Source organism: Castor canadensis, chromosome 17 (genome assembly GCF_047511655.1).
Source record: "Castor canadensis chromosome 17, mCasCan1.hap1v2, whole genome shotgun sequence".
NCBI classification, from domain to species: Eukaryota; Metazoa; Chordata; class Mammalia; order Rodentia; family Castoridae; genus Castor; species Castor canadensis.
In genome coordinates this window covers 43,848,786-43,876,043 of record NC_133402.1, presented here as the reverse complement: position 1 = coordinate 43,876,043, position 27,258 = coordinate 43,848,786, and the positions used below count along the sequence as shown (strand labels likewise).

General features: G+C 41.2%; 1 protein-coding gene and 1 long non-coding RNA gene across 11 annotated transcripts in view; one reads left to right on the top strand and one right to left on the bottom strand.

Moving 5' to 3' along the window:
- Positions 1 to 27,258, top strand: part of Sec22c (SEC22 homolog C, vesicle trafficking protein) — a 59,165-nt gene that overhangs the window by 14,599 nt on the left and 17,308 nt on the right. For 3 of the 10 annotated variants that reach the window (XM_074060391.1, XM_074060390.1, XM_074060381.1), the window contains exons 1-4: positions 12,345 to 12,479; positions 19,733 to 19,801; positions 21,969 to 22,177; positions 26,155 to 26,318. In XM_074060391.1, the coding sequence (XP_073916492.1) occupies positions 21,996 to 22,177; positions 26,155 to 26,318 (346 nt within the window). In that variant the 5' untranslated portion in view covers positions 12,345 to 12,479; positions 19,733 to 19,801; positions 21,969 to 21,995. Of the gene's footprint in view, positions 1 to 11,926; positions 11,989 to 12,340; positions 12,480 to 16,360; positions 16,378 to 19,732; positions 19,802 to 21,527; positions 21,613 to 21,968; positions 22,178 to 26,154; positions 26,319 to 27,258 lie in introns of those variants that run through there. The other 7 variants (XM_074060385.1, XM_074060382.1, XM_074060388.1 and 4 more) reach the window with 7 other exon arrangements.
- Positions 2,436 to 12,367, bottom strand: LOC141418633 (uncharacterized). The gene is made up of 2 exons (XR_012443295.1): positions 11,576 to 12,367; positions 2,436 to 3,556 (listed from the first exon to the last, which is right to left on the bottom strand). It is a non-coding gene; the product is annotated as an uncharacterized lncRNA (long non-coding RNA).

Sequence of the window (27,258 nt, the reverse complement as noted above, 5' to 3'; positions counted from 1 at the left end):
GTATTCATCTTGTGAAGAGGAAGCATTCATCTCATTTCACAGGGCAGAAATCCCATGAAAGAAGTGGTGTAATAATGCCTGAATTGGAGTATTATTACTCAGAGCTTCCTGGTTCCTAAGCCCCACATCAGATTCTCTCACCAGAAGAATTTCCCAGGGGTTCAATAGAAGACAGAGTGTGCAGAAGAGGAACCATCAAGAACATGATTCATGCCTTGCTTGGTCTTACTCAATCCCATTCCTGTTTAGACACTGGAGGAAAGACAATAACATCAGATGGTGTTGAGGTGAGGCAGGTGCAGGGGACCAACCTCTTCCAGCATGAACATGTAAAGCCTTCCAGGAGAAGAGATGTCTCAATATGAAGAAGTGGAGGTTATGCAGGTGGCACGAGTTGGGAGCCTGGACTCTCTCCTAGCAACAGTGGGAGTCATGGATGGTTGTAGGCAGAAGTGTGATAAGATATGAGATGTGTATCTGAAAGTTTTCCTGGCTATGATATGGTAAAATGTAGCTAGGGCAGTCAGATGAGAAGCAAAAAGGGCAGTGAGAAGGCTACTTTAGGTGTGCAGGATATAGTAGGCACAGTGAAAAAAAAGTGATGTGTGCATTTGAAAGAAATGAGTAGACTTGACAGGCATTGGTGGTTAAAATGAAGGAGTTGGGGATGGTGCCTGGGGTTCTGGCTTGGACAACTGACTGCTGGTGCCACTTATGGACATAGGGAACAGTGAGGGGAAGCTGAACTGGAACTGAAGGTTGAAATGTAGTTTGGGGTTATGTTACCTGAAGTTCATGGTTGGCTATTTGGGTCTGTAACTCAGGGACAAAGCCTGGGGAAAATACAGTTTAGAGAAACATCACTTGTAGAATCTGACTGGAATCATGTAGTGGCCAAGTGAGTGTGGTTGTTCTGCTCATGGCAGAGGAAATGAAGCTGCAAAAGAGACTGAGGGGAGAAGAATAAAAAAACAGGGGAGTATGTGTGTGGGGTGTTAACAGCGCAGGTGAAGTCTGTGATCGGAAGACTTCCAAATTCTTTGTGTCCCACTGGGAGTAATCCATGGAGGGACACATGGGTGTAAAAGGAGATTATTAAAAGTTAGAGAAGGGAAATACAAAAGTGAGCATAGTGGGGGTAGGTGGAGTCTGCTGGCAGAGCTTGCGTGTTTTCTTTTTCAGGCACTTTTAAATCCTACACTAACCTATGGGAAGGGCAGAACCAGGTGATTCCCATCCAGTAATCTATGAGTGGGGAGGGCATGGTCAGTTCCCAGCCATTGAAAGAGTGGTCTGGGCTGTCCCTGGGCAACCTACATACGAGTCCTAAACTTTCCCTGGTTCTAGCCTGCCTCAAACTCCCCGAGAGACAAGATCCCAAAAGAATCTTTTTGAGGTTGCTGAAGGGCTAAGTTCTCTTTTTTTCTGAACTGCTTCAAGCTGACAAGGGGCAGCAGACCCTGCCTACAATGGGAAATTATCTCTCCTATTTCTTTCCCTTGGGGCTCATTGGAACACGAGCTGTGTAAGTTATTGTCCAATACAATTAGGGTTCCTCATGGAGATCTCATTCATCTGTAGATAGTGATAGCCCTGTTGTCTCATGATTGGGTCCTAAAGGCTTTTATCATGGAAGAGATAAATCTGGTTGAGAAGGCATGATCTAAACATGATCATTGTTAGGAGTATCAGAAAGGGCCCTGACAGGTGTAGCAGGAAGAATAAAGAATCTAACTTTTTATTTTGAAAAGTGACAGAGTCTTATGGTTACTTTGACTATTGTTGTTTATACCTGTACCTATTTTTTAACCCTTAGATGGCCCTCTATTTGGACTGCTACTGTAGTGGGCCATTCTAGATTAGGGACAAGGTGTTCTATGGGGCAGGTATCAGTCCAATTAGAGGGCAAACATTAATAGGAGTCAGTTCTGTACAGAAAGAAGACTCACTGTGTTTCTAAGCAGAAGTTAGATAACACTGAAAGTGATATTGCCTTTGCTCAAACAGAAGGTCTTGGTCAAAGACTTAAGTTTGCCTTTTGCCAGAAGCCTAGAAGGCTTAACTATTAGAGCACATGCGTAAGAACCCCTTTTTAAAGTCTCTCAGCTTTGGTTACTTTTAGTGGTCTGGCGTAATTGACTCCATCTAGATCTGGAGAGGTCCCCTCATTTGTGTAGTCCTTTTGAACCGTCTCAGGTGGTTGAACACCACTTGGTCCTCTAAGAAATTGGAGGACATTGACTGCTTGGGGGGTTGCATCCTCTTAAACTGTTTCTCTTAATAGTCCTCTCTGAAGATTCTGCCAATTTGGCAGTTTTATCCATCGGAGCCAGGAGTAGCTTCTCCCAGAAAGCCAGATTTTTGTCCCATGGAGGAGGGGAAGTAACACATTGAACAGATCAGAAGTCAATGGCAATGTGACCTTTTTGGCCAAATTAAGCAACAAAGAGATTTATTTTAAAAATGGCCCTTAGGCTGGGCTCAATTAAATCGAATTTCCTGTTCCATAGGGGATATGCTGACACCTTTAAATTGCTGTAAAATGTCAGCAGACACCAGTTATAAAGTGTTTACAAGGAAAATACAAAACGACCCCAATACTTAAAAATGTCTGTCCTGGTTGACAAATAAGCACTTGTCAGAGTCATTTTTCATGGGCTTGCCTGTAAATGCTTTAGAAGAATCACAATTGTACTGACAAAATTTAAAGTAACCATGGTTAATCACAGTTTAAATCTTGAATTTTGGTTAGGTAAAGTAACAAGTTAGTGGTTGTCAGTACTGTCAATACAGTATGACAAAAACCATAGATTTTCCAATGGTTCAGTAATTTCAAATAGCCCATTTTAATGTTTTATTGTATATCATATATATTATTTAGCCAATGTTATAAACATTAGTTTATCTGACAGATATCAGGCCTAAATGGTAGAACTTTTAGCATTTGTCATAAAGAGCAGAAATGTCAAAGACGTACTAGGTAGAATGTACCTTAGATAAAAGGACTATAGCTGTTTACATGTATACATTTATAACTTTGTAAATGATTTATAACATTTAGATGCATGTACAAGGCACTGGCAGTATTAGAACCATTTTCTAATTTTGAAGAATTTTTACTTTAAGTTTAGTTTTTTTCAGTGTTACCAGAAAAATACCTTAGGGTTTTTGTGTCTGGCAAGAGACTAATTTAGGCAGGATGTAAATAATAGTAAATAATTTTAAATGGGCTGTGAAGAGAACTAGTCTTTTTTTTTTTTTTTTTTTTTTTTTTGTTAACAGGATCAAAGCACTCCCAGTATTTAAGGATACAGCCAAGGGGAGAATATTCCGGTGGTTAGAAAGCGGGAAAGGGAAAGTAGGGTCTTTGCCCTGTGGGAGAGAGTGAGAACTTCTGAGATCCATGAGATGTTCCCCTTGACCAAGGAAGGCTCCAATACAGGTCCATTCAACCTGGTTCCTTCAGACGTTTCTGGAGTGAGCAAGTGGTGAGATACCCTGCCTTCCAGTCATCTGTTCTCCTGAGGGCCCATCTCTCCATCCCTGCAGAGGGTTCCTAAATGGGATGTTGATCCTAAATGTTAACCCAACTGTTAAAACATACACTAGACAAAGAGGTTGATACCAAAAACAAACAATATGTAAAATGAAAAGATAACAATATAAAGGAAGACAATTTTTGAGACACATATTAATATGAACTTTTGTAACCACTATAGAATTAATTATCAAATCTAAATCACACCAAGGTAAACTTGACTGATACAAACCCACAGCCTGTGGTCAGTTTTCCCTAAGACCTGTGTCCTTTGGTTGCCACAGTGAGAAGATGTGGGCAGAAAGCTCAGGATTTTGGCTGTGACGGAAGAACCAACAACATGTGCATACATCAGGTCATGGGGTTATAATCAGCTTGTAAACTGAGAAGAATGGGGGAACATGTACATTTTCTAAAAATATAATGTCTCAAATGATTAGATTCAGAAACAGAGATAAGGGAGTAAGCATAAAGTTAGGAAACCCAATGACTGAGAGCCATGGCTTGGATGTTGATAAGAAATCACATCCTAGACTGCTGAGGTTAACAGAATAGCTTGGGGCACACAGCAGGGTTGTTGTTGACCTGCATGCAGCCCCTGCAGCCCAAGAATAACAGACTCAGTCATTGAGAGTTAATGATGTGCATAATTTGGCATTTTAGGATTGATTATCTTTTAGTAGACTCCCATAAAAACTTATGATTTTATCATCCCATCTGGAGGGTGGTTTTGGTAAAATTTTGCATCAGCTTACAGCACCAAAAATCTCTGATAGATATTTTGATAAAATAGAAACCCATTTTTAAATACATATTAGTACCTTAGATTTTGACCTTAATAAACCTTTAGGCAAACTTTAAACTATAGCCAACCCAATCACACACACACACACACACACACACACACACACACACACACACACATACTTACAAACTTTAAGACCTTAATTCGTATCTTAATCAATAACCTTTGTAAAAACCCAAATTTAGATAGCATCATTTTAAATAAAGCTCTTACAACCTACACCCTAAAAGACTTAGGAAGACAATGAAATTTGTAATAGTAATCTACAAGAACACATGGGTCAATAAACCTAATTAAATGTAAATTACACTCATGATAGAATGAAACAGATTATTGTCCATAAATTTTCTTTTAGTCCTAAGGCAGAGGATAGTTAAGTCTGGTTGTGATTACAACTTTAGATAACTTTTGAGACAAATGTGCACATGAACTTTATAAAAGTAGCTTAAGAACCATCCTAAAGACATCTAAACACATACACATACACACACATACACATACACACAGAGATGTTTTATCATAGGCATGCCAAAGAATATCAAAGCGCACATACGTGAGCTAAAAAAAAGTAAAAGTTAAGTGGCCACAATTGTAGGTGACAAAGATATATACAGAAAACACATACAATGACACAAAACAATCACATTAATTTAGAGTGTACTCTTAAATCATTTTTGTCATTATGTTTAGTAGGTTAGTTAGCTAGTTTCTTAAGTAGTTTATAACAGATATTTAACATAAATACCCTATTTTTGCCCAAGATTTAACAGATCATTGTATTAAAACTGTATTACGGCTGGTGCCAGTGGCTCACACCTGTAATCCTAACTATTCACGAGGCAGAGATCAGGAGGATTGTGGTTCAAAGCCAACCCCAGACAAATAGTTCATGAGACTTTATCTAAAAAAAAAAAAACCATCACAAAACTATATTAATTTAGAGAATTTTAATCATAAGTTAGTTATAATTTTCCTACAGAATGGCAAGATAGCATTGAACACATGGTGACTCCATCATAGTGGCAGCATTTTCTGTGACCACATGGTCTTTCCAAATGGTCTCTCAAGTGGAACACAAAGTCATGCAACATGCAGGTTCAAAATAGCCATCTGTTATAGGAATAAAAGACATTTCCAATGAAAACAATTCCATTTGCAATAGCCTAAAAAAAATCAAATACCTAGGTGTAAACCTAATAAAGGATGTGAACGACCTCTACAAGGAAAACTATAAACTTCTAAAGAGAGAGATTGAGGAAGACTACAGAAAGTGGAGAGATCTCCCATGCTCATGGACTGGTAGAATCAACATAGTAAAAATGTCGATACTCCCAAAAGTAATCTACATGTTTAATGCAATTTCCATCAAAATTCCAATGACATTCATTAAAGAGATTGAAAAATCTACCGTTAAATTTATATGGAAACACAAGAGGCCACGAATAGCCAAGGCAATACTCAGTCAAAAGAACAATGCAGGAGGTATCACAATACCTGACTTCAAACCATATTACAAAGCAGTAGCAATAAAAACAGCATGGTACTGGCACAAAAACAGACATGAAGACCAGTGGAACAGAATAGAGGACCCAGATATGAAGTCACACAACTATAACCAACTTGTCTTTGACAAAGGCCCTAAAAATATATCATGGAGAAAAGACAGCCTCTTCAACAAAAACTGCTGGGAAAACTGGTTAGCAGTCTGCAAAAAACTGAAACTAGATCCTTGTATATCACCCTATACCAATAATAACACAAAATGGATCAAGGATCTTAATATCAGACCCCAAACTCTAAAGTTGGTACAGAAGAGTAGGAAATACTCTGGAATTAATAGGTATAGGCAAGAACTTTCTCAATGGAACCCCAGCAGCACAGCAACTAAGAGATAGCATCGATAAATGGGACTTTATAAAACTAAAAAGCTTCTGTTCATCAAAAGAAATGGTCTCTAAACTGAAGAGAACACCCATAGAGTGGGAGAAAATATTTGCCAGCTACACATCAGACAAAGGACTGATAACCAGAATATATAGGGAACTCAAAAAACTAAATTCTCCCAAAACTAATGAACCAATAAAGAAATGGGCAAGTGAACTAAACAGAACTTTCTCAAAAGAAGAAATTCAAATGGTCAAAAAACACATGAAAAAATGCTCACCATCTCTAGCAATAAAGGAAATGCAAATTAAAACCACACTAAGATTCCACCTCACCCCTATTAGAATAGCCATCGTTAGCAACACGACTAACAACAGGTGTTGGCGAGGATGTGGGGGAAAAAGGAACCCTCTTACACTGTTGGTGGGAATGTAAACTAGTACAACCACTCTGGAAAAAAATTTGGAGGCAACTTAAAAAGCTAAACATTGACCTACCATTTGATCCAGCAATACCACTCTTGGGGATATACCCAAAAGACTATGACACAGGTTACTCCAGAGGCACCTGCACACCCATGTTTATTGCGGCACTATTCACAATAGCCAAGTTATGGAAACAGCCAAGATGCCCCACCACTGACGAATGGATCAAGAAAATGTGGTATTTATACACAATGGAATTTTATGCAGCCATGAAGAAGAACGAAATGTTATCATTCGCTGGTAAATGGATGGAAGTAGAGAACATCATTCTGAGTGAGGTTAGCCTGGCTCAAAAGACCAAAAATCATATGTTCTCCCTCATATGCGGACATTAGATCAAAGGCAAACACAACAAGGGGATTGAACTTTGATCACATGATAAAGCGAGAGCACACAAGGGAGGTATGAGGATAGGTAAGACACCCAAAAAACTAGATAGCATTTGTTGCCCTCAACACAGAGAAACTAAAGCAGATACCTTAAAGCAACTGAGACCAATAGGAGAAGGGGACCAGCAAGTAGAGAAAAGGTTAGATCAAGAAGAATTAACCTGGAAGGTAACACACATGCACAGGAAATCCATGTGAGTCAACTCCCTGTATAGCTATCCTTATCTCAACTAGCAAAAACCCTTGTTCCTTCCTATTATTGCTTATACTCTCTCTACAACAAAATTAGAGATAAGGGCAAAATGGTTTCTGCTGGGTATCGAGGGTGTGGGGGGGGGAGAGGGAGGGGGTGGGGGAAGGGGGAGGAGAAATGACCCAAACATTGTATGCACATATGAATAAAAAAAAAAAGACATTTCCCCCTGAGAGACAGGTATCCACATGAGTTAGTCATCCTAATGAAGAGAAAACAATGGAAACAAATTAGGGCAGGATTCGAACTCATGGCCTTACATCTGCCTGGCTTGTGCTCTATAGCTAGAGTCTAGTTTTCAGCCCCTGTCAGCTTCCCTAAAGAAGGGAGACTGAGAAACTATCTTTGGGAATTTGACTGAATCTGTTCCCATTAATTCTATCAGTGAAGGGGCATGTGTCCCTGGATAGGGAAATGTGACCTCAGGGTGAGCACTTTCTTGACCCCTACAGGCCATGTAAACAAGGAGAGCATGGGCAGGAGTTGGCACCAGGTGCCCAGGGCAAACAGAGGCATAGCGGGTAGGCAGGCAAGGGAATGGGTCAGAGGAGGAAGCACAAGAAGGCTGCAGACAGGACAAAGCAGTCATGGCCACCACCGTTTTCTGGGATGCTTGCCGTGGAACAGTGGCTATGGAGCCAGGTCTTGTTTTGTGTAGCTCCCTTCTGCCACTGCAGCCAGGAAAGGGGCAGAATGTTGAGGTAAAAAGGATTACATCTCCATTGAAACTGATGGTATCTGGCTATCTTAGTAAACACAGAAAACGTAGAATGAATCAGCCCCTCAAGACTTAATTTTAGGCAAGGGGCCCAATTAAAAAAATCCAAATGCCTTATTGAATCCATAGCAGAACTCAGGAAGGCTGCCCTTTTGTCTTTTAGCTAATATCATAACCTGGAAAACTGAGATTTTTAATTTTAAATACATGGGACATTTGTAGGAAATAAAGAAAAGCCTAGACAGAGAATTAAAATTCTGTCTTTGAGGCGGAGGGCATGGATGCATAACTCCAACTGCATGGTGTGTTGCCAGGAGAGTAAATGGGCCAGCCCAGGGTCGCCACCTGCAGCAACCTGGATATGGCCTGTTCCTTCTCCTGGTCTTGATATATGTGCAATGGGAAAATGGCCCATCTCAAAAGCAAGACTTAAAGGAGAAAACTGTTAGTAGAGTGTTTGGGCAGATTTAGAGGCTTAGTTTTAGGTGGAAAAAATTAAGGAGTTTGGGACAAAAAAAGCAGCCTTGATCCTTAGCCACATGTATGTCATTTAGATTTCCAGTTGCTTTTATATTTGTAGTCCTGGGACCCTGTAAGTCATTCAGGAGGCTGAGAAAACTGACAATGCAACTTGAGCATGACTCCTCTTTCCCTTTCTGCTTCCATTTCTATCTCTGTTGTCCTCCCTCAGATGGCCAGTTTGGGAGAGGAGACAGGAGCAGGTTATGGATGGAGTAGTAGGGGTGAAAGTAGCCTCCATCATGGCTGAGACAGATTTAGAGAGACAAGTTTCAAAATTAAACACTTTTTATATCTGGTGAGATGAGGGAAGAGGAAAGGATGACAGAGAACTGGGTGAAAGTCAGAAGGGAAGACAGAGAAACCTGTCCCACATTTCAGTTATCTCTGGAAACAGCCTCGTAGACACACCCAGAAGTGTGCTTTACTAATCATTTAGCCCAATCTAATCAAGTTGACAAGATTAACTGTCACATCACTCATTTGAGTATCCCTCAATCCAGTCAAGTTGACACCTAACAATAACCATCATGACATAATTTGTAGTCTCAAAGGTGCTACAAATTCAACTTGTTTAGGTTGAAACTAGTGATCAGTCTTCTCTACCAAGTCAGATTCCTTTCCAGCATTTTTTTTTTGGCAGTACTGGAGTTTGAACTCAGAGTCTCATGCTTGCAAAGCAGGTACTCTATCACTTGATCTACTCTGCCAGCCCTTTTTTGTGTTGGGTATTTTCAAGATAGGGCTTCACAAACTATTTGCCTGGGGCTGGCTTTGAACCACAATCTTCCTGATCTGTGCCTCCTGAGTACCCAGAATTATAGGCACCCAACCCTTCCAGCATTCTTTATCAGTGAATTCCTCCACTATCATCCACTCAACCATGGCTGAAAGTGGCATCATTCTTGAAGTTACCTTCTCCATCCTTTTCATCTAATTAATCACCAAGTTCTGTTCACTTCGTTCCTATCTGCGTCCACCCTGGTGACTTCATTGGCTTCCTGGCCAGTCCCATCATAGTGTCTCAAAGTCTTCTCCATTTTGATTTTAACTTTAGCAGCCAAAGTGAATTTTGCATCATGAAAATTTGAACAGTTTTCTGTTGTCCTAATTTTTCCTCTATGGCCTGTGGGAAAGGGCCCCATGGTTTGGCACCATCTAAGAACAGATGAACTAGAATGGAAGAATAGTGAATACAAGTGGCTCTCACTCCACCCCTTTACTCTCTAGACTCTAGGTTTCTATTCTTTTATTTATTAGTATATATTAATTGTACAAATGAGTTTCATTGTGACATTTCCATACATGCATGTAATGCACTTTGATCATATTCACCCCTTTTTTTTATCCCCCTCCAAGCCCTTTTAAAAAATTTTAATGGTTTCATTATTCTGTTTTCCATACATGCATATAATATACTTCAATCATATTCACCCTCCAATAACCCTCTCCTTTCACCATCTCCAAAGAGTCCCCCTTTTACATTCATGTCATTTTTTTTTTGCAGTACTAGGGCTTGAACTCAGGGCCTACACCTTGATCCACTCCACCAGCCCTTTTTGTGTTAGGTATTTTCAAGATAGGGCCTTGAGAACTATTTGCTAGGGCTGACTTCAAACCGCAGTCCTCCTGATCTCTGCATCCCGAGTAGCTAGGATTATAGGCATGAGCCACCGGCACCTGGCTCATGTCATTTTTTTTGAAGTCTAGAGTTTGCATATGAGAAAAAATATGTGATGTTTGTCTGAGTCTGGTTTGTTTTACTTGACATGATGAGCTCCAGTTTCATCCATCATTTTCCTGAAAATGACATAATTTCATTCTTTATGACTAACTAGCACTCCATTGTGTATATGTACCACATTTTCTTTATCTATTAATTGATTTATGAGCACCTAGATTGATTCCATAACTTGGCTATTGTGAATAGTGCTGCAATAAACATGGGTGGGCAGGTGTCTCTATTGTATACTGACTTCAGATATATGCCCAGGAGTGATATAGCTGGATCATATGATAGTTCTATTTTTAGTTTGTTAAGGAACCTCCATTCTGATTTTCATAGTGGCTGCCCTAATTTACATTCCTACCAACAGTATCCCTTCTACCCTTACCCCCATCTTTTGCAGTATTTGTTATTTCATGGATGATAGTCATTCTGATTGGAGTGAGATGGAATCTCAGTGTCCTTTTGATTTGCGTGTTCTTTATGGCTAAAGATGTTGATGATTTTTTAAATGTATTTATTGGCCATCTGTATTACTTCTTTTGAGAACTGTCTGCTTAAATGCCCATTATTGATTGGATTATTTTTGGTATATATATTTTTTGAGCTCTTTATGTATTCTGGATAATAATCATTTGTCCAGTGAGGGGCTGCCAAAGATTCTCATTCCATAGGTGGTTGACTCTTGATTCTGGTAATTGTTTGGTTTGATGTGCAGAAGCTTTTTAATTTGCTGCAATTCCATTTGTCAATTCTTGCTCTTATTTCCTGAGGTGTTGGGATCCTATTCAGAAAGTCATTGCCTATGGTTATGTCATAGAGTGTTTTTCCGTAGTAGTTTCAAAGTTAAGGTCTTTAATCCATTTTCAATTGATTTTTGAAGAGAGAGAGAGAGAGAGAGAGAGAGAGAGAGAGAGAGAGAGAGACTAGTTTCAGTCTTCTACATGTGGATACCCAGTTTTTCCAGTTTTCTTTGTGTGTGTATGGTGAAATATACAGAACATAAATTTTATCATTTTAGCCATTTTTAAAGCATACAGCCAGTAGCATTTAACACCTTTTCATTGTCGTGCAAACATCCCCACCATCCATTTCCAGAACGTTTTAATCTTCCCCAACTTGAATTCTGGACCCATAAAACACTAATTCTCCTTGCCCTCCTCTCTGGGTTTCTTTTCTACCCTGAAAGGACCCCTTCTGTCCTCCTCATACAGTTTATTTTATACATGCCATCTTGATCTGTCCACTTGAAACTTACCTCTCCTTTGTCCAGTTAGCTGCTACTCAGGGAAGTTTCTGTGATCCCCAAGTCCAGGACAGATATTGCTATAAATTCTCTCAAAAGTCCTGCTCCTTTCTAAAGAGTAGTTTGTGTTTAGACACGTGTTTGTTTGGTGCACTTTTCTCTTGACACGGTTTTAGCGTCAGAAGTTAGTTCCTTTCTATGTCCACAGTGCCTGGCACACAGCGGGTGCTCAATAGTTGTTGAACAAATAAACAGCCCACGTCTGCTACTCAGTCTCCCTCTAGGCATCTATCAAGGGCGTGTCGCCCGGGATCGGACTTTGGCACCTCCTCCAGGCTGGCAGTAGGTCGTACTCTTAGGTTTGCTTGTCTCAGGCCTCCAGCCCAGCAGCGCAAACGGCAGGACTCACATCCCGGGAGTGTCGCGTAAGTCACGCGGAGTCTCCTCGCCCCCAGACGTTAGCCTTGTCCCGTACCCCAACAGAAATCAAGCTTAGAGCACGAAACCACCTCGCACCTCTAGAGATGAGAATCACAGGCTTGGATCTCAAAACTTCTCTGGTGAGAAGGTGGGAGGTGGAAGGTAGGAAGAAAGTTGGCAGGCGAGAGTCCCAGTTACGCCCCCTCTGCTTTTGGGTCTCAGCCCTTTAAGAACTCTCGCTTTTGGCAGTTGGCTGGGACCCGGGCTGTGGAGGTGCGCCAGGATTGGTCGGCTTGGGTGAGGGGGTCGCTTAGCAGCAGCCAATAGGAAAAAGCGTAAGGTTCGCGCATGCGTACCGCCGCCTACCTGCGTCTGGACCGCGGGTGACCTGCGCCGGCTCTGCCTGGTGGGCTGAGGTTGCCTAGGAGGCGGCGGTTGGCGTGGCGGCAAGGTGGGCGGGCGGGTGCCGACTCACGAAGGCCGCCGACCCGGCGAGGTGAGGGCGGGCGGGCGGAGGCGGGTGCCGTGGTCCGTTAGCCGAGAACAGGCGGGATCGGGTGTGGCGCAGGGCGGGCTTGGAGGTGGAGGCGGCCTGGGGCCCGCCCCGCTCTCCGCCCCGGCTAGATTTACAGGGCAGTGCGGGTTGTCCCCGAGTCCCCAGTCCCCTTTCTCCCGCCTGCTGCTCCCTCGAACCCGGGCGGGCTCTAGGCGCGCGCCTGCCAGAGCCGTTGGTGACAGGTGCACGCCCAGCGCTGCCCCGAGTGGAAGGCGACAGAACGTTCCCCCGGACAGGACGGTTGGCCCCTAAACATCCACGCAAAGCCCCTGCAGAGCATTGGCTAATTTTACTAGCAAACTTTCCTCAGCGTAGACCGTTGTTTGGTTTTTACCAAACACCGGATACCTTCACTAACTTCTATTACAGGGTGTGTCCCCTTACACCGACCCCACCCCCTACCCCCAGCTAGGAGGATAAAGCATTCAGGGGAGGGGGAAGTTAGGTTGACAAATAAAAGCCACGGAAGAATATTCCCAGTGCTGAAAGTAATTGGTGACATAATCACAAAAAAAAATTACAGCTCAGATCCAACGGATAGGGCAAATCGTTTCTTAAATGTTGCAAGTAAACAAGTCGATCCTGGTAAAGATAATTTTAACAAAATGAAAATGGAAACAGTTGGAAGTGGCTTAACGTTGCTAAATTGAATTGGCACAATAAAGTTTCCTTTGGAAAACAATTGTAGACAATGTTGTTATAGCTCTGATTTAAATGTTTGTGTTTACAACAGAGAGAGGATAATCTTAGGGTTCCAATGCATGTGTGTGTGTGTGTGTTTTGGTTCTGGGGCCTGTTGCTTGCTAGGCAGATGCTCTGCCACTTAAGGCATACCCCGCAGCCCTTTCTTGCTTTAGTTATTTTTTAAGGATAGTGTCCCATGTTTTTACCTAGGATGGACTTCAGACTATGATCCTCCTACCTATGCCTGGGACTGTGTAGCTGGGACTGCCAGTGTGAAGCGCTACGTTGGGCCTCTTTATTGAGATAGGGTCCCACTAACTTTTTTGCTAGGCTTGGCCTCAAACCTCTATCCTCCTCATCTTTGCTTAACATGTTTTGTTTCTTAGAAGGAATTTAGAAATCAAGTGTAATCCAAAAGGTAAAGAATAATAATGGTCAGAGGAATACTGACTTTAGGGTAATAGTGGGTAGAGGACAGTTCTAACAAATATAACCTTAGGCTCCTTCCTCTACCAACAGATCTCTGGTTAGTTTTGTTTTTTTTTTTTTTATTTGTGCTCTAGGAGAAGGAATTATTTAGAGAAATGAAGTAGCTATAATCCCAAAGTTTGGATTTAGAGGAGCAGAATGTGGTGGAAAGATCATAGGTTTTCAAATATTTCAAGAAAGGAAGCTTGAGTTCGAATCCTAGTTCTGCCTCCTAAGCCTTAGAGCTGCAGTTTTCCCACCTTCCCAGTGTAGATTATGCTAAGGTGTGATAGTTATTAGCATTCAATAGCATTGTCGATGGGACCGTTCCTAGCACAGTGCCTGGCATATACAGTGTCCTTCAGTATCTTGGGGGATCAGGCCCAAATCTCTTACGTAAAAATGGATAGTGTTTGCATATAGTCTATGCACAGCCCCTATATACTTTAAATCGTCTCTAGATGACTTATATTACCTAATACAGTGTGAATGAATGCTCTGTAAGTAGTAGTTATATGGTATTGCTTAGGGAATAATAACAAAAAGTCTGCATATATTCAGTACAGATGCAATTTTTTCCAAGTATTTTCCATGTGAAGTGAATCGAATCCATGAATTTGGTACTTGGATACAGTGCAATGGCTGGAATATTAATTCTTATCAAGTTCTGTTTCCTACTCGCCTCAGCTTCTAAGGAGTAGCATAGTTGACTTCTGTCTTCTCCACCCCATCCCCAAGCAATTTGGAGCATACATGATCTACAAAAATTAGGTAGTTGTCAAGTCCTGTGCTAAAGGTGAATCTAGTAAGAGTGACTGGACTCGGTTTTTGTCTTCTGTTTTGCACATTTGAAGTGTGGGCAATATACTTTTGGTGAAACTTATGTTTGAATATTTGTGTGCCAAATTATACTTGTGCTAGTTTAAATTCTTATTTTGCAAGGTCCTGTCATCTCCCACTGCCCATCTCCACCCTCTTCTCTGCTCTAAATGTGGGTGTTTGGGGAAAGGGAAAGGGTAAAATAGGGAGACAGAACAGAACAGGAGTGGCCTCCAGCCCAGGTACAAAGTCTTGTGGGTAGAATAGGGATAATCTATGATATACATGGTTTATAAACATGATAGCAAGAGGATTTAGGAAATGGGGAAAGCAGATTAAAATATATTTTTATAGAAACTAGCAACATGGACTCCGTGTATTTGATACTACATGTTTCTACCTAAAACAAAATTCCATTTTATAAACCTTTTTCATTTTCTCTTCAAGTAGAGAAAGTGTTCAAAATACAGTTCAGAATTATGGCAAGGCACCTGCAAACCTACATTTCTTGTTTCATTGAGCAGAAATAAGGCAACCCTTCAGTAATTCATTCAATAAAAACTGCTTTGCTGTTTTTATTATTTGCTAAAATGTGCCAGGTGTGGTGCTGGGGCCACTGACCTGTAGAGGATGCTGGTAAAATGTGGAAAACAAGCCAGTGTGTCTCTCTGTGAGGAGAATTTGTCCTTCTGGAATCAATGTCTTTCCTATAGTTGTGTATGACTTTCCAGGTTAATACCAGTTTTCCTGTTGCTGATATTATTGTTGTTATTATCATTTTTTGAGACAGGGTCTTATTATGTAGTCCAGGCCGGCCTCAAACTTTCAGTCATCTTGACTCAGCATCCCAAATGGCTCCTAGTTTTTAAATGGCTTGTTGTTACGGACCTGTTTATTATGAAGCAACATTCATGTATAAATCATCGAAACTGCAGTTAATTAGCAGATAAAATCATTGTGATATTGGTGGACATATTTAAAAATGACATATAAACAAAAAAGTATGAACATAATTTGAGTGGTACATTAAGACCTCAGTTTTTTCAACTTTTATTAAAAAATATAGTCAGGAAATTGTATAATGAAATACACTAAAACCCGTTAAAAATAAGGGGACGGGAACGAAAGAGTAATAGAGGGTTTTAATCTGATTAATGTAAAATATATTCATGTGTGAAATACCACAGCGAAACCCCTTTGAATGAATATACACTAAAAACAAAAAGTACCCATTCCTTTTTGGGGGTGGGTTCCAGAGAAAGGGGAGGGTGAACAGAGAGGGTGAAGATGGGCTCTTGTGGTAGATGTACTTTATGTATTTGCGTGAAAACAATGAGACCTGCTGAGATTGTTTTAAGTAGGGGCAGGGAGGTGAGGGAGAATGATGGAGGGAATGAGTCTAACCCAGGTACATTATAAGCATATGTGGAAATATCACAGTGAATTCCCCCTGTATGATGAATATATGCTTTACAAAATGGGTAGAGAATGTAGTCACAGGAAGTTGTAAACATAACACAGAGAGAGCCCATGTTCCCTTCACTCAGTTTGCACTATTGGTTGCATCATAAATGACTAATATGATAGCAAATCCAGGAAACTGATTGGGATAAAGTGTGTGCATCTTCCTGTGTCATTTTATTGCAGGTTGATCCCTATACCCACCACCACAATCCAGACAGTGTTATTCCACCACTCCAAAGATCTCCCTTTCCCTGTGCCTTTATAGGCACACTCACTCCCTGCTCCCCACCATCCCTAACCTCTAGTAACTACTTACTAGATCCCTAGCTCCATAATTTAACCTTTCTTTCTTTCCTTCTTTCTTTCTTGGTGATGGTCAAAACCAGGGTCTCGGTCATGCAGGGTAAGTGCTCTACCATTGACTTACAGCCCCAGCCCAGTATGTAACCTTTTGATTCTGGCTTTTTTTTATCAGTAGAATGCTCTTGATTTTTTTCTTTTTTGAGACAAGGTCTCGCTATGTAGGTCAAACTGGCCTTGAACTCATGATCCTCCTGAACAGGCATGCACCATCATTCTCATAGTTCTGTGTATAAATAGTTAATTCCCTTTATTGCTGAATAGTATTCATGGTATGACCATACTTTGGCTTAACTATCCACCATTTGTAGGGTATTTTGTTCATTTTCCATTTTTGGTTGTTACAGATAAAGCTGCAGTAAACAGTTGTGCACAGATTTTTGGTGCACGTTAAGTGTATGCTTATCTGTGGTAAATGCTAGGAGTGATAGCCTCTATTTTACCCCGACATTAGTAATTTGTCTTTTCTCCTTTTTTTTCCTTTGTCAGTTTTGTTAATTTTAGTTATCTTTCCAAAGGTTCAACTTTTTGTTTCATTGGTTTTTCTCTTATTATTATTTCCCTCCTTCTGCCTGCTTTGGATTTGTTTTTCTGTTCTTTCTCTAATGCTTGACATGTGAGCTTAAAGTATTGTTTTGTGACTTTTCTTTATTTGGAAGGAGTTAGTTCTGTAGATCCCCCTCTCAGTACTGCTTTAGCTATGTGCAACGAATTTTAGTATATATTCATTTTCATCCAGCTCAATGTATTTTTACACATGATCTTAGCCAAAAGACCAAGAAGTGATTCAGTGTATTTAAAAAATTTCCTTGAAACTTCCTTTTTGAGTCATGAATCAAAGTGTCAAATGTTTGGAGGTTTTTATTACTTTTATTATTAATTTCTATGATTGTATTGTAGTTACATAAAATACTCTATGAACACTTTTAAATTCGTTGAGGTTTGTTTTATAGCTCGGGATATGGTCTAAGTTGATATATGTTCTGTGGGTGCTTAAGGAATTCTGCTGCTGTTAGATGAGGATTTTATACATGCTAATTATATCCTTTGATAATGTTGTCAAGTCCTGTATCTCTGCTGGTGTTATGTTTAGTTCTTCTGTTAATTTTGGAGAGGGGATGTTTAAGTCTCTCCATTTTCTTTTTCTTACCTTTAAAAACATTAAAAATTTATTTTTTTGCAGTATTGGGCATTGAACTCAGGGCCTTGCACTTGCTAGGCAGGTGCTCTACCATTTGAGCCTTCGGTCCTTTCTTGTCTTCTCGTGGGTAATTTTAGAATAATTATTTTAGAATATCTTTAAATCTGTAGTGTTTTTATATCTATCTATCTATGAAGAGAGAGAGGGAGAAATTATCATAGTTTCCTAGCATCAGCATTTTGCTATTTTAAATAGAATGTAGAAACTTTACTTCCCCTTTTATGTCTTTGTACCCTCCCCCAGTTATTATTATCTTAAATATATCCCTTACCTACATTGAGAACATCAAACATAATTAATGTTTCAGTCATCAAATATAATTTAGAAAACTCACAATGAGGATAGTCTATTGTATTTTCTCATATTTCTACTCTTCCATTGTTCTTTCTTCCTTTCTTATGCTCCAACATTCTTTCTTTTATCATTTCCTTTCTGTTTGGAGAAGTTCCTTTAGCCATTCTTAGCAGGCATTTTAGTGACAAATTCTTTTAGTGTTCCATCAACTAAGTATGCTCTGATTTTTACTTTATTCTTGAAGGATGTGTGTGTGTGTGTGTATGTGTGTGTGTGCAAAATACAGAATTCTTGGTTGGTAGAAATTTTTGTTACTTTTTTCTCTGCATGGTTTCTATGAGAAATTTGCTGTCTGTTGATTTGTTTTCTCCTGCAAGTAAGGGTTTGCTTTTCTCTCACTGCTTTTGAGAGTCTTTGTCATTCGTTTTCTTAGGTTTGGCCATCATGTGCGCTGCCTTATGTTTTAGGGGATGTATCCTTTCTAGGATTTATTCACTTTCTTGATTCTGGAGGGGTGTTTAGACAATACTTTGTTGCAGACTTTTCAGCCCTGTTGTCTTTCTCCTGTCCTCCAGTACTCCAGTGGTATGGTTATTAGATCATGTGTTATAGTCCTATAGACCCTTGGGCTCTGTACAAGATTTTTCAGTCTAGTTTCTCATACTGTTTAGATTGGCCAATTTCTATGTTCTGTTTGCATGTTTTCTGATACATTATGCTCTCCTCTTCATTTTTCTGTTGACCCCATCCTCTAAGTTTTTGACTTCAGCTATTTTTTAATTCTGAAGTTTCCTTTTTGTTTCACATATCTTGTATTTCTTTGCTGACATTTAAATTTTTTCTTCCTTTTAAGTGTGTTCATAGTTACTAATTAAAGCATATTTATGGCAGCTGCTATAAAGTTGTTGAGTAATTCCCATATCTCTGTCACCTTGGTATTAGCATCAGTTGATGTTTCTCATTCAGGTTGAGATTTTCCTGGTTCTTTATGACCAGTGATTTTCTGTTGATACTTGGACATTTTCGGTACTATGTTAACAACATCTGGATCTTATGGGGATCATCTGTTTTAGCTACCTTTGTTGACACCACTGTGTCAGGATACTGTCCCCTTACTACCAGGTGGCAGTAAAAGTCTAGTTTACCACATGGTGGCCTCTGCTCCTTATTGCTGGGGCAAAGATGCAGATTTTGTTGGCATAATGACACAGTGGGAGGGGGTGGCTTGTTTGCTCTGTCGCTCCTTCTTGGGCTTCTGACACTCCCTCAGCAGGTGCCAGGTAGAGGATGGAGTACCTGTCACTGTAGGACAAGGGTAGACATCAGGACTTTTCACTGGCTCTGCTGTGGGTGTGTTCAGAGTGGTTTTTATCTAAAAGTTTTCTGTTTTGCTGGTCACTACCTATCCCAATTTTTTGAGTAGAGAGAGCAAGTTAATTGTCATCGTGCTCTTTTTTTCTCTCTCTCTCTGCCCATTGATATTTCTGAGTTGCTAATTTCTCCAACACCAAGTCTGGGATGTGTGACACAAAAACAGAATTCAGGAACTTGTATTCCTCAGGTCTCAAGGTCCCAACCAGTCTGCCTTCTTCTCACCTTTCAGAATCTCCCCATGTTTACTTTGCATCTAATGCCCATGGTTTTCAGTTGTTTTTAGTGGGAGGAGGTGGGAAAGGTCCTCTGGTCAATCTTTCCAGAAGCAGAATGTCATTCTTTTTTGAGCCATAGTCATATGTTTTATTCAGGTATAGACTGTCTCATAATAACTCATACATCACAAATATCAAATCCCCACAAAGATGACCTCCTTTTTGTATTAAGTGTATGCATCTTTTGGAATACAAACTGCATTTTCATAGAGAAAAACAATGTCAAGTGTGTTTCCATTTCTGTTTTTCCACAGCAGGACCTAAAGTCCCTCAACTCCTCAGGCAGCTGCTATCCTGTACACTCACACTGCATACAAACACAGGTAATAATACAACAGTATCACCTTTATTAAGTATCACAACTATTTTTAAAAGGTTTAAAAAAGAGAGATGGGTTTCACTGGTTTGCAGTACTAGTAATTTGCTAGAATGGGATAACAGTAGCATTTTTATTTATCTTATGTGCTAATGGTTGAAGAAAAGCAGGTTTGGTCACCAGAGATGGGTGAAGTGGAGAGCCTCGGGGACTTTTTAGGTCTTTGGAGAGTGGTAGAACTGGTTCTTATGACTGCCATCACTTAGATGTGCCACCCTTTTCCTTCTTGCTGGTTTTACACAATAGCTGGTGTGTGGCATGGGGTAGCACTAAAGACAGCAGTGAAGAGGGTATTTGGGGGTTAATGGTTGGAATAAATACATACAGTTTACTCACTCCCCCCCAAAATACCCATCTTATTTTGCTTTGGGGTGTTTCTTTCCTGTCCTGACTCCTGGAATCTTATTGGTTCATCATCTTTTTTTTCTTCTCGAGGTCTTTGTGTCGTGGTTTAAGGCTCATGTTGAAATTATTGTTTAGACACTACACCCTGGTCTCAAATTGATCTTGTAGTCTCCCTCTCTGTCAGATTTTTGCACATTATAACTCTTTTATAAACTAAGATTTCAGACATTCACAAAAGTGTAGCAGACAGAGTCATTGACCTCCATATCCCTGTCCCCTGAATCCTTTCTGGCTTGAGAGCTCTCAGCATTGGCCAAGAGCAGGATGTAAAGCCTATAGTGCCCAGGCAGTTGGCCTGGTCCTATCAATGATGCTGGGAACGTAGAAACTTTTGTGTAGGGATGCATTTTCCCTAGGGCTTTTCAATTTTTACTCCCCAAGGGAGGTGTGAGGAAATGGGACAAAGGTACTGTGTGCCACTGCAGTTTCTGGACTTGTACAATGGGGACATTCATTCTTCCATGGCAGACATGGTCTTTGTTCTCAGAACTTACTCTAGGTAGTGGAAGTGCTACGTCAGTAAGAGAAAACAAAGAATAGATTCTTTAAGCATGTTTGGGCAGGTCTGGGAAGGTTTCGCAGAGTGGGTGAATTCAGATAGTCCTTGATTTGGCTTTGGGTGTGGGCAGACAAGAGGAGCAACATGGTAGATGCAGATGAATGATGTGCAGTGGTAAAGAGTGCTGTGCATCCTGGGCCTCGTGTTTTCGAGATAAGGAAGAATTGAGACACTGAGCAAGGTTGCTTCCCTGGAGTTCTTTGGAAGACAAGTTCACTGCTCTACCTGTTAGCGTCCTGTCAAGCAGAGGACCTGACAGGCAGGATCTGTGCAATAGGATGTGTGGATGCAAGGAAAGACCCAGTGGTGCAGTGGCCACAGCATGAATCCCTAGGTTCAGGATTTCCTTGTACAGACGTGCAGGTTATGCTGTGTACCAGCATCCAGCAGAACTGACAGACTTAAAACCTGGCTCAACTGTTATGGTCCTGTCCATCCTGAGAGGCACCTTTTTCTAATTTGCCAAAGATAGTATGAGGGCTCAGATCTGTTTCCTTCTGTTTCTTAGTGTGCTCACAGTCCATGACCAAATAGTAATATCTTATGTATTATAATTTGCTAAACGAATTCCTTTAGCCATCTGTAGGAACTCAGTCATCATTTTGAAGACTGGCTCTTTAACAAACATTTGCAGAAATTCAGGACATGTGCTCTCATATCCAGTTTTGCCTCTGCTCTCCTTGTTACCAGCATTAGGTTAGATGCTCAGAATCCATCCATTTTCCTCCATCTCTTTGCAGGTGAGGATATGGCAACTGAACTGCCTACCTCCCTGGGTGACCTGAAATGTGCAGGTATTGGTCTCCTGTCTCTGCTGCTTCAGTGTCAGGCACTTCCTGTCCCTGCTACTTGCTACTACTGCTGTTACTCCTGAACTCTGCTGATCCTACCTCATTTCTTCTCTGTCCCTTTCCTCCCTTCCCCATTGGCTTCATTCTGGAAATAGAGAGGAGGGCTGTGAGTGAAAGATAAAGAGGGAGGAAAATTAGAAGTTGACAAGCAGTAGAAGGCAGGGAAATAATAACAGCACCATTTTCAAGTACTTACTGTGTGAGAGAGGGTGAAACAACCTAGAGTGGATATTTTGGGGGCAGGGGCGTCTCTGGTGCCATCATGTGACTCACTAATAAGGTGACCTTGCTTTCCTCAGGTGTCCTCATGACTTCTTTTGTGGACCATGTCCATGATCTTTTTTGCCAGTGTGGTACGGGTGAGGGATGGACTGCCCCTCTCGGCATCTACTGACTATTACCACACCCAAGATTTTCTGGAATGCAGGAGACAGCTCAAGACCTTAGCCTTGCATCTGGCCCATTATCCAGGCCGAGGCTCTGCAGAAAGCCGTGACTTCAGTGTACAGTAAGTGAACATACTCACTTTCCAGAAGATCAGCATAATTCAGGTTTCTTTGAAGCATATGTTGAAATAATGTTATGCTGACTAAAAGTAGATCTGGAGTTGGGAGCCAGTGGCTTATGCCTATAATCCTAGCAACTCAGGAGGCAGAGATCAGGAGTATAACAGTTCAAAGCCAGCCTGGGCAAGTGACTGTATCTCGAAAAAACCCTTCACAAAAAAGAGCTGGTGGAGTGGCTTAAGGTGTAGGCCCAAAGTCCAAGCCCCAGTAATACACACACACACAAAATGTAGATCTGGCATCAGACAGGCTGTAGAATCCAAGAAGTAGTGTCCTTAGAACCTTGCGGCTTCTGCCTCTGAGTGCCTATGCCACCTTGCCTGATGGTCTTCCTCACAATGCTGTGAACTAATCTGGCCATGCCTCAAGCAGGACACCTTTCCTCTGCTAAAGGCTGTTTTTCTCAGAGAAAGGTCTATGATTTCACAGTTGAAACTTGGGCACCTCAGTTTTTTGAGGAAAATAATATAAGATGTTCTTGCTTTGATTTTTTTGTTTTGTTTTGTTTTGTTTGCATTTGTGGTGCTAGAGATAGAACCATGGCCCTTGTGCATGCTAGGCAAGTGCTCTGCCTTTATGCTCTACCCCAGTCCATCTACTCCTTTATATTTTGAATTAGATATTCACTAGTATTTTCACAGAGGAAGCTGAGACTTTCCTTTCCTTTCTTAAGAGCATTCTACAGTGAAGGGGCTGTATTTGTTCCCTGTGGCTTCCATAACAAATAAACACAAACTGGCTTCAAACAACAGAAACACATGGTTTCACAGTTTTGACTGCCAGAAGTCTGCAGTCCAGGCTGTAGGGCTGTGCTGCCTCTGTAGGCTTCCAGAAAGAATTCTCCCCGTCCCTCTACTGCCTTCTGGTGGCTGCTGCCAATCCCTGGTTTCCTTGGCCTATGCAAGCCTTATTCTGATGTCTGCCTCCATGGTCACATTGCCTTCTTTCCTCTGTCTCTTATGTCCACATCTCCTTCATATAAGGGCACCAGTCATGAGATAAGGGTCACCCTAATCCAGGATGACCTTATTTTATCTTGATTACATATGCAAAGACTATTTCTAAATGAAATCACATTCATACGGATTAGGAGTTAGATCTTCAATTTGTCTTTTTGTGGGGGCACATTCAATCCACAACAGGGGTTCTTTTTCATATAGAAACACCTCCATCCTAAAAGGTTAGTCCCTTCTGAAGGATTCCTTCTTTCAAGAGGCGAGTTATCCTTTTCTTTAAATTAAAAAAAAAGGTTTTTATAGATGGGTGCCTGTGACTCACACCTGTAATCCTATATTCCTAGCTACTTGGGAGGCTGAGATTCAGAGGATCACAGTTACAGGCCAGCCTGGGCAAAAAAGTTTGAGAGACCCCCATCTCAATGGAAAAAGCTGGGCATGGTGATGTGCATCTGTCATCCCACTTATGTTGGGAAGCAAATCATGATCCAGGCCAGCCTGGGCAAAAACGAGACCCTATTTCCAAAATAACCAGAACAAAAAGAGCACCTGTCTAGCAAGTGTGAAGCTCTGAATTCAAACCCCAGTACTTCCAAGAAAAACAAAAAAACCAAAAAAAAAACCAAAACAAAACAAAAAGGTTTTCTGTGGAGCATTCTGGTTGAAAAAAAATCTTCCTGCCAGAATTACTCAGAGATGTGGGTGAATATATTTATACTATACTATACTGTACTGTACTGTACTATACCATACTATACTTACTACTTTAAATGTGCAGATGAGCTTGGAAGAAATTCCATGTTTCCAGAACTGAAGGGGGAGCACTAGTCAAGGTGGTAGATGTGGGAGCTGACACTGAGGCTCCTGATGATCAGATATAGTAAACCTGAGGCCCAAGCTTCAACACTCAGGAAGGGAAGAGACCTTGGGACTTCTGAGACCCTTGCATAAAGGAAAGATTCTCATAAGGTTACAAACCAAGAGAAAGGGTGATAGATGTAACAGTCTGCCCTCTGGTATAGGAGTAACTCTTCTCTCCTAGGCTTTGGAGGGGAAGAAAAATAATATCCCACCTAAGAAATCAAAACCCTGCTTTTGTACCTCATGGAAGGTTGGAGTTTGAGTTTACACTCCCCAAGCTGCTAGAATTCCCAAGCCAAGGTTGAGACATTAGTATTTACCCCAGACTGATGCCATCCCAGAGCAGCTAGCCAAAGCAAATGCAGAAACACTGTGAAGAAGAATGCACCACTCCTACCTCAGGGCTTCTTACAGAAAGAAAGAACTTTCAGCAAAACATAGCAGTACATAAGGAAGTGCTCCACTACAAGTTGGGAGTCAGTGGACACCACAGATAAGTGAACTAGAGCCACTTCCCCAAACTGGAATTGAGAGCATAGAAGTTTAAAACGGAGGAGAAAAAGAAAAAAAGCCCTGTATTTGTTTGTAAGAATGGACTAGCCCAGTTACACAACCAGATGAAGACAGCATAGGAAGGATAATTGTAGGCAAATCTTATTTTACAAAGACACAAAAGCCCTAAACAAAACATTTGTAAACTAAACCCCGTAGTTGTATGTATATGAGTGCATAGAAACTTACAGCCAACAAGGGTTTATTTCAGGGTGCCAGGATGACTTAATATCAGAAAATCTCTTTGTGTAGATTAAAGCAGAAAAACACTGCTGTCAGTGCAGAGAAGGGTAAGTCTAATTCTCCACTGTAGAACATGAATCCCTCATGCATGCATAGATAAGAGTGATCACTGGGCACAGTGGCTCATGCCTGTAATCCTATATACTCAGGAGGTGGGCAGTGAGAAGATTGTGGTTCCAAGACAACCTGGACAAAAAGTTAGTGAGACCCTTCTCAACAAATAAGCTAGGTGTGGTGGTACATGACTGTAATCCCAGCTGGATGGGAGGCATAGGTAAGATTGTGGTTCAAGGACAGCCCTGGGCAAAAAATGAAAGACCCTATTAAAAAATAATTGAAGCCAAAAAAGGGCTGGGGGCATGACTTAAGTGGTAGAGCACCTGCTTAGCAAGCATGAGGCACTGAGTTCAAACCCCAGTGCCTCCAGAAAAAAACAAACAAACCCAAACAACAACAAAACCCGAACAGTCATCACACACTGTAGTGACTAGTACTGCTATGCATTTTAAAGGTAATATAACAATGGAATTTTATGCAGCCATGAAGAAGAATGAAATGTTATCATTCGCAGGTAAATGGATGGAACTGGAGAACATTATTCTGAGTGAGGTTAGCCTGGCCCAAAAGACCAAAAATCATATGTTCTCCCTCATGCGGACATTAGATCAAGGGCAAACACAACAAGGGGATTGGACTTTGATCACATGATAAAGCAAGAGCACACAAGGGAGGTATGAGGGTAGTTTTTTGGGTAAAAAACTAGATTGCATCTGTTGCTCTCAATGCAGAGAAACTAAAGCAAATACTTTAAAGCAACTGAGGCCAATAGGAGAAGGGGACCAGGAACTAGAGAAAAGGTTAGTTTGAGAAGAATTAACTTAGAAGTTTAAGTTAACATGCACAGGAAATCAATGTGAGTCAACTCCCTGTATAGCTATCCTTATCTCAACTAGCAAAAACCCTTGGTCCTTCCTATTACTGCTTATACTCTCTCTTCAACAAAATTAGAGATAAGGGCAGAATAGTTTCTGCCAGGTAGTGAGGGGTTGGGGGGGTAAGGGAGGGGGTGGGGGAAGGGGGGAGAAATGACCCAAACATTATATACACAGATGAATAAAATTAAAAAAATAAATAAAGGTAATGTAAGAAAGGCATAGTCTCAGAAGAGACAGAAATTATGCAGCAAACAGCTACAGGACAGTTTAAGGTCAAACTAGTGCAGAACTGAGACAGGATTATTTCTGGGTGTGCGATGGGACTATGTGGGTCTGTTTCCAGGTAATTCAGACATTGCCCTTTTGTTACAGTTTCTCTTCCTCTGGTGATGTAGCCTGCATGGCTATCTGCTCCCACCAGTGCCCAGCAGCCATGGCCTTCTGCTTCCTGGAGACCCTGTGGTGGGAATTCACCGCTTCTTATGACACCACCTGCATTGGCTTAGCCTCCAGGCCATATGCTTTTCTTGAGTTTGGTTTGTAGCCCTCTTTCACATCTACTCTTCTCTCCTGTGGCTTTGTATGTGTAGCGCTTACAGTTTAGGTTTAGCTTTGACCATCTACGAAAACCATGGGAGAGGCAGCCATATATGTCTCTGAAGAACTGCCTTATACCATGAGGGTTTCCAGTGAATTGAGTGGTCTGGAAAGTCTCAAGGTTTCTCTGTGGCTTTTCTTGTCCCCAGAATCTGGGGGAAGTAGAGGAAGGGTGACCAGATATGTCATCCACCACAGGCCTCTGAAGCTGTAGTGGCTACTTTTGCCCTAGAAAGCAGTATTAAGCTGTTGAGATAAAGACCTCTACCCATCAGCTAACATATTTGGTACTTTAATAAAGTTTTGTACCCCTGCTCTAGAGTAACACTGCTCAAAGGGTATATTCTTCCATTGTGAAGTAAGTACAGAAAGTGAGAGGAAGTATTTAGCAATTCCTATGGTAATTCCATATTCCTCTGATATTTTTTATTGTATTTTATCAAAGTATCAGCTTGCCACAGTTTGGTCCTTGACTCAGAAGTCTGAGAAGCACTGCTATGGAAGTGCAGCCACAAAAGCCTTGGGGAAATTTGGGGGCTTTGGAATGCAGCACAGTTATCATAGTGTGTGCTTGGGTAGGGGCAGGTCTGGTTCATTTTGAGCTCCTAGGGTAGAAAAGTTAGGGGACACTCTCTGATCTCTGTGAACAGCTGCTGTCTCTGCAGTGGTCTTGAACAAGTTGCTGGCAGCATGTGTACAAATGGTCAGGTGCAGGACCAGCATCTGGAAATGCTGCCACTTAGGCTTTCTGGTTACTACTGCCCCAGCCCTCACATTCCCTCTCCTGGCCTCCTGGCTGGCCCATTAACACTCACTTTTGGTGTCACTTGAAGGTGCTGGGGAACTCCTTGCAATATAGGCCCCACCCTGGTAGGCTAT